This window comes from Paramacrobiotus metropolitanus, unplaced genomic scaffold (genome assembly GCF_019649055.1).
Source record: "Paramacrobiotus metropolitanus isolate TYO unplaced genomic scaffold, Prichtersi_v1.0 Parri_scaffold0000007, whole genome shotgun sequence".
Lineage (NCBI taxonomy): Eukaryota > Metazoa > Tardigrada > Eutardigrada > Parachela > Macrobiotidae > Paramacrobiotus > Paramacrobiotus metropolitanus.
The window spans coordinates 1,922,811-1,937,099 of record NW_026570227.1 but is presented as its reverse complement, the minus strand read 5'-3'; the positions used below and the strand labels follow the sequence as shown (position 1 = coordinate 1,937,099).

The 14,289-nt window shown below is 47.3% G+C and overlaps 1 protein-coding gene across 1 annotated transcript; it reads right to left on the bottom strand.

The window, feature by feature from the left end:
- Positions 1-2,367: 2,367 nt before the first annotated feature.
- LOC129582191 (uncharacterized) lies at positions 2,368-7,063 on the bottom strand. Its single transcript, XM_055473635.1, has 2 exons — positions 6,658-7,063; positions 2,368-2,808 (listed from the first exon to the last, which is right to left on the bottom strand). The coding sequence occupies exons 1-2, from the start codon at positions 6,971-6,973 to the stop codon at positions 2,576-2,578; spliced, it is 549 nt and encodes a 182-aa protein (XP_055329610.1). The 5' UTR covers positions 6,974-7,063; the 3' UTR covers positions 2,368-2,575.
- Between the last annotated feature and the right edge of the window lie 7,226 nt (positions 7,064-14,289).

Sequence of the window (14,289 nt, the reverse complement as noted above, 5' to 3'; positions counted from 1 at the left end):
GGGTGAACGAATTCGGGAGACATGGAATGCGGTGCAAACGATCAGACGGACGCCTGCCCAGACATGATGGCATCAGCAGGAGTACTTAATATTACATACACTACAAATGCAATTACGGCGAATGGGTGAACGAATTCGGGAGACATGGAATGCGGTGCAAACGATCAGACGGACGCCTGCCCAGACATGATGGCATCAGCAGGGAGTACTTAATATTACATACACTACAAATGCAATTACGGCGAATGGGTGAACGAATTCGGGAGACATGGAATGCGGTGCAAACGATCAGACGGACGCCTGCCCAGACATGATGGCATCAGCAGGAGTACTTAATATTACATACACTACAAATGCAATTACGGCGAATGGGTGAACGAATTCGGGAGACATGGAATGCGGTGCAAACGATCAGACGGACGCCTGCCCAGACATGATGGCATCAGCAGGGAGTACTTAATATTACATACACTACAAATGCAATTACGGCGAATGGGTGAACGAATTCGGGAGACATGGAATGCGGTGCAAACGATCAGACGGACGCCTGCCCAGACATGATGGCATCAGCAGGGAGTACTTAATATTACATACACTACAAATGCAATTACGGCGAATGGGTGAACGAATTCGGGAGACATGGAATGCGGTGCAAACGATCAGACGGACGCCTGCCCAGACATGATGGCATCAGCAGGAGTACTTAATATTACATACACTACAAATGCAATTACGGCGAATGGGTGAACGAATTCGGGAGACATGGAATGCGGTGCAAACGATCAGACGGACGCCTGCCCAGACATGATGGCATCAGCAGGGAGTACTTAATATTACATACACTACAAATGCAATTACGGCGAATGGGTGAACGAATTCGGGAGACATGGAATGCGGTGCAAACGATCAGACGGACGCCTGCCCAGACATGATGGCATCAGCAGGAGTACTTAATATTACATACACTACAAATGCAATTACGGCGAATGGGTGAACGAATTCGGGAGACATGGAATGCGGTGCAAACGATCAGACGGACGCCTGCCCAGACATGATGGCATCAGCAGGGAGTACTTAATATTACATACACTACAAATGCAATTACGGCGAATGGGTGAACGAATTCGGGAGACATGGAATGCGGTGCAAACGATCAGACGGACGCCTGCCCAGACATGATGGCATCAGCAGGAGTACTTAATATTACATACACTACAAATGCAATTACGGCGAATGGGTGAACGAATTCGGGAGACATGGAATGCGGTGCAAACGATCAGACGGACGCCTGCCCAGACATGATGGCATCAGCAGGAGTACTTAATATTACATACACTACAAATGCAATTACGGCGAATGGGTGAACGAATTCGGGAGACATGGAATGCGGTGCAAACGATCAGACGGACGCCTGCCCAGACATGATGGCATCAGCAGGGAGTACTTAATATTACATACACTACAAATGCAATTACGGCGAATGGGTGAACGAATTCGGGAGACATGGAATGCGGTGCAAACGATCAGACGGACGCCTGCCCAGACATGATGGCATCAGCAGGGAGTACTTAATATTACATACACTACAAATGCAATTACGGCGAATGGGTGAACGAATTCGGGAGACATGGAATGCGGTGCAAACGATCAGACGGACGCCTGCCCAGACATGATGGCATCAGCAGGGAGTACTTAATATTACATACACTACAAATGCAATTACGGCGAATGGGTGAACGAATTCGGGAGACATGGAATGCGGTGCAAACGATCAGACGGACGCCTGCCCAGACATGATGGCATCAGCAGGAGTACTTAATATTACATACACTACAAATGCAATTACGGCGAATGGGTGAACGAATTCGGGAGACATGGAATGCGGTGCAAACGATCAGACGGACGCCTGCCCAGACATGATGGCATCAGCAGGGAGTACTTAATATTACATACACTACAAATGCAATTACGGCGAATGGGTGAACGAATTCGGTAGCGTAGCGCAGTCTTTTGAATGGAAGACCTTGATTGCCTTTGTCTCTCTGCTGCTCTATCTGTAACTTGACGCTGAATCAGGCTGATTACAATTACATTTTTGTCCTTTAACATCGTTGTATCATCAGCCAAGCTGTCGTTCACATCTAATAAATACATATTAGATACTTCACAGTCTAGGGTAAATGCATATGGCCTGAGTGTAGCGCAGTCTTTTGAATGGAAGACCTTGATTGCCTTTGTCTCTCTGCTGCTCTATCTGTAACTTGACGCTGAATCAGGCTGATTACAATTACATTTTTGTCCTTTAACATCGTTGCCTCTAACGAAACGGAGCTTCAGTGGTCACTCCTCATGAATGCTGTGAAGTATCTAATATGTATTTATTAGATGTGAACGACAGCTTGGCTGATGATAGAATGAATACGTAAACATAAGAAAACATGAAGGTAAACTCACAACTACTGCAACGTTGCTAAGCACATATTAAGTACTACAGTACTTAATATTACATACACTACACTCCCCCACAATAAGATAAAAACACACGGACTGAATAAAACAGGAATAAATAACAATTTTAAATCGGCGGAAATTCTACAAAAATCTTTTTCATCACATAATCCTTGAGGAGGTAATCCGGCATTTTCCTTGTCCGATCGCTTCGGCGGAGTTCTGCTTCCGGAATCGGAGCCTTCGGAACTTTCGGTGGCTTCGCAGCAGCCTTCTCCGATGGCTTCTTCGGAGGTTTCGTTTCGGCCTTGGGAGCCACGACTTCCGCCTTCCCTGGGGGTGGTGGTCCACGGTCTGGACCTGCAACAACAAGAGGGGGCACAGGCTGCGGTGCAGCCTGCATACTTACTTGATCTGGTTTTGGCGCCACAGTATCACGTCGCGCCTCAAGCGCAGCCTCAAGGCGTCGCGCCTCAAGCGCAGCCTCAAGGCGTCGCGCTTCTTCAACTGGTGCCGCGGGTTCACGTCGCACCTTTGGCGCAGCCTCAAGGCGTCGCGCCTCTGACGCCTTACGCTCGCGCTGCGTCGCAACCTCTACCGGTTGTAGCATCGGGACGGGCTTTGTTCGCTGTGCACTCGCCGCCATCTGCGACTCTGCGTGCTCTTCGGCGGTCAACCAATAGCGTGGTAGCATCTGGTTAGCATGCCTTCGCCACACTTGACCGTTTACTTTAACTTCCCACATCGTTTTACCGATGGGTTTTACCAGCTGCCCTGCAGCCCACTTATCAGCACTGTTCAACCGGAAGTCGTTTACTTGGACCAATTGTCCCGTTGTGAACACGCGCGCCTTAGTGCGCTTATCAAAATTGCGCTTCTGCCTGTCTCGGGCCTTCTCATGCACCTGCGCTACAGGATGAACCAGGTCTAATATTGTCCTGACCTTTCGATTCAAAAACAACTCGCACGGAGCCTTTCCTGTAGTACCATTTGGTACAGTACGAAAACGACTGAGGAACTCTCGCAGCGCATCGGCAAACGTTTTCCCGGAATGCATGCCCTTTTCGATGCCCTTCTTCACTACATCAACGTAGCGCTCGGCTTGCCCATTGGACTGCGGGTGTCCCGGGGCTATAGTCATATGCTTAATCCCTCTTTCAGTACAAAACTGTTGAAACTGTTCCGACGTGAACTGACGTCCGTTATCACTGACGATGTCAGTACACAGTCCATATCGCGCAAACAGACTTTCCATGATGGAAATCACATTACTGGTATCGGCTCTCTTGACCTCAAACGCTTCTAGCCACTTCGAGAATGCGTCGACTATTACAAGTATCATGCGACCTTTGAACGGTCCCGCAAAATCTATGTGTAACCGATGCCACGGGCCCTGTGGGACCGGCCACTGCTGTAACGGTACCTTTCTCGGATCTTTCGCTAACATCGAACAGATCTCACATTCCCCGGCTACTTTCTCTACCGCTTCGTCAATACCAGGCCACCAAACGTGGCTTCTCGCTTCCGCTTTCATCTTTACTACGCCTGTATGCGTACTGTGTAAGTACTTGAGTATCTGTGCACGTAACGAACTGGGGATAACTACTCGGTTATTCCACAACAAACAACCATCGCATATTGAATATGCGTTCTTCCGGCGACTGTACGCCACTAACTCTGTCGGAACCTTGTTTGGCCATCCGTTTAAATGAAACTGCTTGACTCGTTCAATCTCGCTGTCCTTTAGACTAGCCGCACGAATCACATCAGCTGATACTGGCATACTAGACAGAATCTCACTTTCTACCAAATTGACCACTTCTGTCTTGCCCAAATCTTCTTCGTCAAACAAATCTGATGACTTAATCGGTAGTCTACTGAGACCATCTGCCTGACCAAAATCTGACGTTCTACGGTACTCGATTCGGAATGTGTAACCCATGAGCACAATGGCCCACCGCTGCAGCCTGTTTGCAGTAACTACTGGCACACCTTTCTTGCTTCCGAACACCGTAACCAGCGGCTTATGGTCAGTTAACAAGACGAACTCTCGACCGTACAGATATTGGTGAAACCGTTTTACACCAAATACTAAACCGAGAGCCTCTTTCTCAATTTGACCGTAATTCTGCTCAGCTGATGTCAACGTCTTCGATATGTGCGCTATCGGCTTATCACTACCGTCAGGCATCCTGTGGCTCAACACTGCACCTATACCATACTTCGATGCATCAGCTGCCAACACTAACGGCAATTCAGGGTTGAAATGCACTAACTGAGTCGCTTTCGTCAAATCATCTTTTAGCGACACAAATTCTTTCTGACAACCTGAATCCCATTTCCACTGCACTGACTGCTTGAGTAGCTTATAAAAGCAACTGCATCTGCTCGACAAATTTGGCAGAAACTTTGCATAATGGTTGATCATACCCAGGAACGAACGTAACTGTCCTACGTCCTGTGGTGCTGGCATTTCAACAACAGCTTTCGTTTTCTCACTCGAAATACGTCTGCCAGCTTTATCAATGATGAATCCCAAGTACTCAACTGAATCAACCAGAAACTCACATTTCTCTTTCTTGACCGTTAAGCCAGCTTGCTCAAGTTTCTCCAGTACCATATCTAACTTTCGTAGGCACTCTTCTCTGTTGCGCCCTTTTACAATAATATCATCCAGATATATTGCTACATCTTCACACCCTTGCAAGATACTTTCAATGAGCTGCTGAAATATACTAGGCGCACTGGCCACCCCGAACGGCAGTCGGTTGTATTTAAACAAACCCTTATGGGTATTAATAACCAGCAGCTTCGATCTCTCGTCGTCAACTGGGATCTGATTATAAGCTTCTCTCAGATCAATCTTGCAGAACACTACACCGCCATTTAATTTGGCAAAAAGCTCATCTGGGTGCGGTAGCGGATACTTGTGCACATCAAGTGCATCATTCAGACCGGTGCTCAAATCAGAACATATCCTGACCTTCTTCTTCGGTTTCTTTATGTAAACAGTCGGCGCTGCCCATTCGGCATGATCAACGGGTGTTAGTACACCTATACTGACTAACCGGTCAATATCTTCTTCAACTTCTTCCTTCAAAGCAAACGGCACGGGTCTGGCTTTACAAAACACTGGCCTCGCATTCTCCTTGAGATACAGATGCGCCTTAAAATTCTTGCAACACCCGAGCTCATCTCGGAATACAGCCTTATGCTTCTGTAGCACATGCGCCAACTTCAGCTTCTCAGTTACTGTGCAGACGTTACCTTGCTGCAACTGCTTCAAACTCAACGCATTAAGCTCTAACTGAGATATCCAGTCACGGCCAATTATGCTACAACCACGCTCTGTCACTAGCGCCTTCAGCGTTTTCATTACGCCTCTATAATGTACCTGTACCTCGACAGTACCCATTAGCTGTATCTGATGACCAGTAAAACTGTGCAGTACTTCATCTGCCTTTCTCAACTTCGGCGCTCCAATCTTGCGCCATGTCAGCTTACTCATGATTGTCACTGACGATCCTGTGTCTAACTCCATTGACACATTCTTACCGTTCATCGTTAACGGTACAAATATTGACGTGGGCGTCACTGGACCTGTCCTCAGTACATCGTACTCCTGAGTTCTGACATAGTTAGTCCTTCTCTGATCTCTGCCTTCCTTCTTCGGTGCCTTACACACCTTGGCAGTATGCCCTGTCTTTCCACAGTTATAGCACTTTGCATTCTTGTGTGGACAATCTGGCTTTAAATGACTGGTAGAACCACAGCCAAAACATGCTGATTTACGACCAACATTATTGTTACCACCGCGACCTTTAAAACGACCTCGGCCACGCCCATGAAAACCTCCGCGCTTTATCGCGGATACATCTGGCGACTGTGACTTAGACCCTGATTGCTTTGCATCTGCACGACTCTGCTCGTACTTATCGGCTTCTTCGTACAGCGTATCGAACTTCTCCACTGAGGAGACTGGCAATGAGTACAGGTATCTACGCGTCGTCTCGCTCGCTACACCTGACATGAACGCAGCACAAAGCTGGTCGTCAACAAATGTATCTGGAAAATCGCATTTAACTGCTTGATTCCTGAGGCTATTGCTGAAATCTAACAGCGTCTGACCTACCTGCTGCTTAATGCTGAAAAAATTTGCTCGTTCGACTCGCACGTTCGTACGCTTACTATAAGCGACCTTGAGCTTACTGTACAGCTCGTCGAAGGTGAACGCGCCAGGATCCTTCGGACGGCACATGGAGGCTAGCATCTCCATTGCCTTAGGAGCCAACGATCCCAGTAGTAGCGGCTTCTTCCTGTCCGTAGCCATCCCATGGGAGGACAGGTGACTGTCAAACTGGATCCGCCAGGTCTCCAGTTTGATGACCTCTGGATCGAACTTCGCCAGGCGGGGCAATCCGGTAGAATCCGCTTCTTCTCCGGCCACATCCTGCCTGGTCTGCGTCACTGACGTACGGACAACGGTACTCGTACTAGTACCATCCGTATTACCAGTGGTAGCCATTATTCCAGATTAAAAACTTTTAAAAATTGCTATCATCCTTCACGCCAATGTGAAGTATCTAATATGTATTTATTAGATGTGAACGACAGCTTGGCTGATGATAGAATGAATACGTAAACATAAGAAAACATGAAGGTAAACTCACAACTACTGCAACGTTGCTAAGCACATATTAAGTACTACAGTACTTAATATTACATACACTACAAATGCAATTACGGCGAATGGGTGAACGAATTCGGGAGACATGGAATGCGGTGCAAACGATCAGACGGACGCCTGCCCAGACATGATGGCATCAGCAGGGAGGTCGCTCGCACGCTAGCAATCACGCGCGAAAGAAGTTTTCAGGCAGCGGACCTCCATCCAAATCCTCTATTTGCCAATATGCAGTAAAAAAGCCAAAAACAATAATTCAGTCTCCAGAAAAAATGTACAGCAGCTACAAGTACATACATGGAACACGATTAACTTTAAATATAAAGCAGTTAAACTTATTCGTGAATATGTGCGTACATACACAAAGGACATACCAAAAGTTTTTTTCCCTATTTTGTCTGCTTTCCAGATGATGTAATACATCAACGATATATTTTTTGTTGCATAACCTAAGCTATCGAAGGAAAAAAATTTTAGCTATCGATAAGAACGAACCAGACGAAAAATCAATTAGTCGGTGATGCTTTGGGCAGCCTAACCACTCACTCCCTTTCCAAAAATTTCAGTTGTTTCATCACCACTTCTCTCCCTCTCAACGTTTTTGCCTATAATTTCTAATATTGAAAGCTTACCATTCCCTGGTTATTATCGTGATGATGAAACGTTATTAAACGTTCTCAAATTAAAATAATAAGTTTATTCTATAGGCCATCAAGTTTTTTGATTTTCCACTTTCCTGCTGTTCCGAACTTTGGATCCTTTCCTCAAAAAAAACTTGAATTTGGTACATAAAAGCGTTTTGTGCTTCTCGAAGAATGAACGAGGAGAATTTTAATATGCTGCGAGAAGAGCGGAAAATAGGTTGCCAGAAGCCGCCATGCAACAGTCTTCGTGACGAATTCCCCAGCCGGAATGAGCAAAACCTAAATTATAATTTCCATTAATTAGTTAATGATTTGCATTAGTAAAAATATGGGTGGAAAGGGTAAAGTGAGTTTGTGGGGGAAGTTAAAAACTAGGGAAAAAAACTTTTGGTATCCCCTTTGTAACATAAAAAATCCCAGACTCACGAAACCGGAAACCCCTATCATTAAATTGTATAACGTCCGTAAAATCCAGGAGAATATCGTGAACTACTGTAATTATAAAAGGTATTTGAAGAAAGTAAAAATATCGAAAATCCTGATTAGTTATAACAAACAATAAAACTAGGTCAGAAGGACTGCCAGGAGGACGGCGAGGCTGGAGAGGGTCCCCAGGATGCACAGGAGGATCATCAGGCAGTACAACACTAACAGTGGTGTGGCTTATATACTCCATAATAGCGGTAACGTCGTGGTGGAATTAGCGGTCAAGTGGGAAACGTTCATTATCGTCGGCGCGGCTACATTCCCAGGAAATTTAGCGTGAGAAAGTTTGGCGCCGAGAAAAATGTTTAACGTTTAACTAAAACGCTAGTCGGTGGATCAATGTTTCTCCGTTTGAATTAAAACTGTTAGCGTGACTTGTTGACAAGGGTGAGCAGGATGCACAGGTGGGACAATAAAATCAATCAACACAATGGCAACCGGGTCCCAAGTGCTAATAAAAGTGCACCTGTTTTGCTTTCGATACAGAAACGCTTAATACAAAAAAATCAACGATCAGCTGCGAGCGTCAATGTTGGCATAATCTCGCGGATGCCAGCACCACGCGCGGGTTACTGAAGAGGCTCCATCGCGTCGGGATAATAATAGTGCCGCCTGCCGCGTAATCCTTAATTAAACAACGTATTATGAGGTGCATTGCGACAGACCTGGATATTCCCGGAGAAGCGCCAGGCGTGTCAGCAGGTGCCAGACGCGGCTCCCGAAGTCTTAGGTTTTCTTACGAATCATCAAGTAGCTAATAACGTCTTATTCGATAGTCGGTACCGACAGCTACGGGACCATACGAAAAATGAGGAGAATCATTCAACAGAAGCACCGAACTTGCAACAATAAACTCGAAAATGTAGAAAGAAGACTTAACTTGTCGAGGCTGATTCCCCGTAATCGTCAATAAAGCCGCCGTTGTCATTAAGCCAAGAGCTAAAGAATGCCCTTGCTCATTACTGGGCAAAAGTCGGCAATACATCACGGTGCGTTCGCGTGATGCTGCTACTTAGTTTAGTGTGATTCAAATTTTGACTTTACAATAATAACCGAAATCGGTAGCGCCGTTAGAGCTGTGGCGCAATGGCTCCGTCGGTTTAGGACGATGGCGCAGGCAGCGTCCTAAACCGACGGAGCCATTGCGCCGAGTGGGATGATACCAAACAGCTGCCGCAGGTCCCAGTTTATTTGACAGGTCACGCTGGACAATAGTACAATGTACGATGTCGGAGTACGGGTCGAAGTCGTACCACACGGGGAAGGCTTTCAAGGACGCCCTGCTGGCACGTTTCCAAACGGATGACTGGAAGCTGCAGTTGAAGCTTAACATCCTGCGTTTGAAAACGTGCCAGTTCGAAGACGATTCCGGCACCAATGCGATATCTACACTACTACTATCCGTAGACGCAAATAAGATCGGGTTTTAGCAACTTTAGTAACACTCAGCCACTTTAAATAACTCTCAGCTAAGGACTGAATAAATAACAAAAAACCATGAGCTTAATAACGGCCAAAGCCGGAAATGACAGGACATCAAGAGAATCGAGCTCATATCAGACAATCACTCAGTACAAATATAACAGTAATACGTTATATAACAGAGCGAAAGATAAATAGTCACATTAACAGCTAGACCTTCCCCTCTGCCGTACGTTAACGGGGATCTGGTGACGCTGCTATTTTTCTGGCAAGAAAAAACTCAGGACGGTCTTTTCCAGTAAAATGTGCGTGATTTATTTGCATGTTGCATGGCTTTACACGTGGAACACCTCGTTGATCCCGTAAATGGACAATTTGCTCCAGGTGGATACATCCTCCCACCGCAGATCGACGCCGTCCCACACTTTAGGGCTTCCGTCCGGGTGGAACCCGCTGAACCTGCAGCAAAATATACGGTCAGTGATATATAGATGCGGTTTCCGGCAAATCACGAAGCAATCGTTCGGCTGGGTTCGTACAGTAACAGCATCACATACGAAAACCCAAGAAAACCTGAACCTCAGGGCAGGCTGAGTGCCAACCTAGAAAGGCAAGCACAGCTCTCGCAGCACAGGACAGTATATATTGGCTAGAAGTGGTTACTAGTCGCGCTCACAATCGGAGATAGTTGCGGACGCTCTGCCAGTCCTCCGGATAGGCCACCGTGCGAACCCAACGCGCGTGGACCGCCGTGACCTTTGCCAGCATGTCCGGCGTGACCGGCGGGAAGTTGTCGTTCAAGGCGCACATGTAGCGACTAGTCATATGCATCTCGCCGTCGCTGCAGCGCAGCAGCAACTTAGGAATGGTGATCAGCAGTTCGTCAAGGGCCAGTTCGTGCCACGCGTTGGGCAGCGGCAGCATCCACTCGCGCTCGTGCGCTGGCAGCGGACGCGAGGTCACGCCGGAGTGGGGCTCATTAAACCAGTTATTCAGAAAGGCATCGTAGACGTGCTGACCAAACAGGTCAGAGACGGTCCAGTTGCGAAGACAGACGACGTTGCAAAAACGTTCGTAGCGCGTGATATCATCCGCTGCCAGGTGCGTGATGCGCGACTGTGGTCGGTGAATCACGTGTCGCGATTTTCTTCGGATGTAGACGTGATCGGCGAGTACCAGGATAGGCAGCTTAATGGCGCTGGCCCGTAAGATGGCAGACAAGAGGAAATTGCTGTCTGATGGGAGAATGTTCAACACGGTGAGACTGCGTGTCCCCGAGCCGATGGAGCGGTCGAGCAGGGTGGCCAGTTTGAAGCAGTTATCGCTGTCTACTTGCAGTTCCCAGCAACTGTCGAAGGAGATGCTGACGTGCTGCAGGACTGTCGCGCTGTTCAACAGCAACCGCCATAAGGCACACACTCTAGGAGAAAAGATGACATATTCCCGCAGTACTCAGACTTTTACAAGCAAGTGCAAGGAACGAAAGCATCGCTACTGTTTTTGGAAAGAAATCAGCGAACGCCGAAATGCCCGTACCGTTTAACTTTCATTTGGGAGTGCAGGTTCAAATGCGACAAAATGTCGCTCAACAGGCAAGGCGGCAAATCCCGGATGCGTACAGTCCCCATCAATGCATCCGATTCCGTACCTAAGAAGAACAGCTTCCTGTCACTAATACGAACCCATTTATGTGTACGACCTTGCCCGCTAATTTCGGACGAATCAGTACAGCGAAATATACAAATTCACGACACAGTGTGGTGCCATAGGGCCCACATCGGGCCTGTGGTGTTCTCGTGAATCTACGTTTACGTATTATTCCTGTTGTACTTAGCAACTCTGTTACTGCGTGTTTGCTTGCCACTTGTCGTACTTCATATTTAGTCATCCTGCAAGCTCGCTCCTGTCAACCTGTATAATATTAAAGTCATACTTATTTACGTACTTCTTTACATACATGCATACATCACAGGGCCCATGCTCAAACTCGGACTTGGACTCGGACTTGGACTACTAAAACTTGGACTCGGACTTCACTTGGGCTCTAAAACTCGGACTTGACTTGGACTCTAAAACTCGGACTTTACTTGGACACTAAAACTTGGACTCGGACTTCACTTGGGCTCTAAAACTCGGACTTGACTTGGACTCTAAAACTCGGACTTTACTTGGACACTAAAACTTGGACTAATGCTATGAGTGTATTGTGCACAGTCCCTTCCCATGTTAATTGGGACAAATTCTTCATTTGATCTGATTTGTTGAGTGAAGCTCGCTTTGTACATATTGAGAAATAAAGTCATATTTAAACTTGGACTTTATGACGTGGACTTGGAATTAAGCGTTTCTTATGTTTCTCAAGTCTTCTTACGTTTCTTTATGTTTTCTTAGGTTTCTCAGGTTTCTTAAGTTTCTCAGGTTTTTTAGGTGTTCTTAGGTTTTTTAGGTCTCTTAGGTTTCTTAGGTTCCCTAGGCTTCTTAGGTTCCTTAATTTTTTCAGAAAACCAAGAATACCTAGACAACCTAAGAAATGTTTGTAACCTCAGAAACCTAAGAACACCCAACAAACCTAAGAAACCTAAGAAAACCAAAGAAGCCTCAGAAACCTGAGAAACCTAAGAAAACTATGAAGACCAAAGAAACCGAAAAAACCTAAGAAAGCTAAGAAACCTGAGAAAACATGAAGAAACGTAGGAAGACATGAGAAACGCCTAAATCCAAGTCTAAGTCATAAAGTCCGAGTTTTAGAGTCCAAGCAAAGTCCGAGTTTTAGAGTCCAAGTGAAGTCCAAGTCCAAGTTTTAGTAGTCAGTGGCGCGTCTAGGGGGGTGCCAGAGCAGCCATGGCCCCCCGTAACCTGGACGTCAAAAAAATTCGCAAGAGGGGGGGGGGTACGTTGCGAAATTTTTTACGGTGGAGGTCGCCGAAAAATCGAGAGAATACTCCCCCCTTTGGTATGAGTTCTCTGGCTCCCCCTCTGAAACCCGCCTAGATTCGCCACTGTTAGTAGTCCAAGTCCGAGTCCAAGTCCGAGCTTGAGCGCGGGCCCAAACATCGCGCTTAGTATATACTCTGTACCTTTACGTAGGAAGTTACCGGACAAGTTAAAAAAAAGCATTAACGACAGCTTGCTAACCGGCTTGGCAAGGGAGATGTTGGCTTGCCCGCAGTGTTCGCTGGCTGATCGGCGGCAGACTGGCGCGGCTGGTCAAATGAGTTTCCAGGATTTTCGACAGGATTTCCGACATCTGCTGTGTCGTTGGCACGTCGGGTGCCCGACTGGCAATGAGAAACAAGCAGCCCTCCGGTTCGACGCGCAGGTAGAACCGACCGCTGTCAAGCAGACCCCCGAAGTTAGACCAGAGTAGAGCGTCATGCACGTGCCTGACGAGGCGGAACGCATCGGACGGCTCGCTGAGAAGGGCGTGGGCACGAGCAAAGAGGATGCAGTGCTTGCTGTAGCGCAGCGGAGGAGTGGCGGGGGGCAGCGCACTGACCACTTGTGCTTCGTGGACCAGCTGACGACGAACGGGACTGCCGGCGATCTGGATGTACAGCATCCAGCACATGGCACCCCACACCCGGTGACGCTGTCCAGCAGAACGGCCGGCCGGAAACGCCATGGTCCGTTATCTGGATCGCGCAGTGCCGCGAAGACGGGGACGCTTGGGTGTCCTGCTGTAAAGTCCTCGGTGTGCCAGACATACGAGGCCAGTGGCCAAACGTCGCTCATGGGTATCCAGCGAGCGTCCACGGTTGTGGAGTCGAAGTGGATGAAGGCGCCGTCGCCGTCAATATCCTGAATGTATCCCAGCCACCACGTGTCGTCAGCGTTGCGGACGGCGACGGTGTTCTGGTAACTGATCTGATTGGTATCCGCCAATAGTGGCCGATACCGCGGCATCGCTCCCAACTCATCCACCCAGGTCTAAATAACAACGGCATTCTGACAGTGATAAAGTTACCTTGGGAACTACACGAATACGTCTCGATTGTTCACTGGCCGCGGTTTTTCACTGTTTCGCACGCAGCGGAGTTAAAAGCTGCGAACGCCTGCCAGCCAACGCCGCGTTAGGAAGTGCTCTGTTGATGTTGTATAGTAATTACTCGAAGAATGCTAGCACATCGTGCAAAGGAGAAGGACTCACCTCTTTACGTACTTGCTCCATGTCCGCAACAGACGTACTGTACTTTCGCGTACCGATGACAGGACAGCTTAGGCGAACCCAGTTGAAGGACTGTTATTTTTGAACCACTTAAAATGCAATCCCCATTCATAAATTACTATTGTAGTCATATACTGTAATTATGGTTGTCATGAAAGGGAAGGACGCAATTAACACGTCGGAGGAAGGAAATTCTTAGGAAGATAATTAGTTCTTTAGGATCGACTAGTTCTTAAGATGTTCTTGGAATGTTAACTACATAATTATGATAATTATGTGCTCCAGTTACAGTGCACCAACACTCAACAACTGCCAGCAAGCCGCTGGTCTGTCGCTAACCATCCGCCCAGATTCAGCCAGCCTGGGAGTCGGCCGACAGTTTTTATGTTTTTCTATGAATCATCCCTGTGGTGTCCTGGTAGCCCATGATTTGATATTAG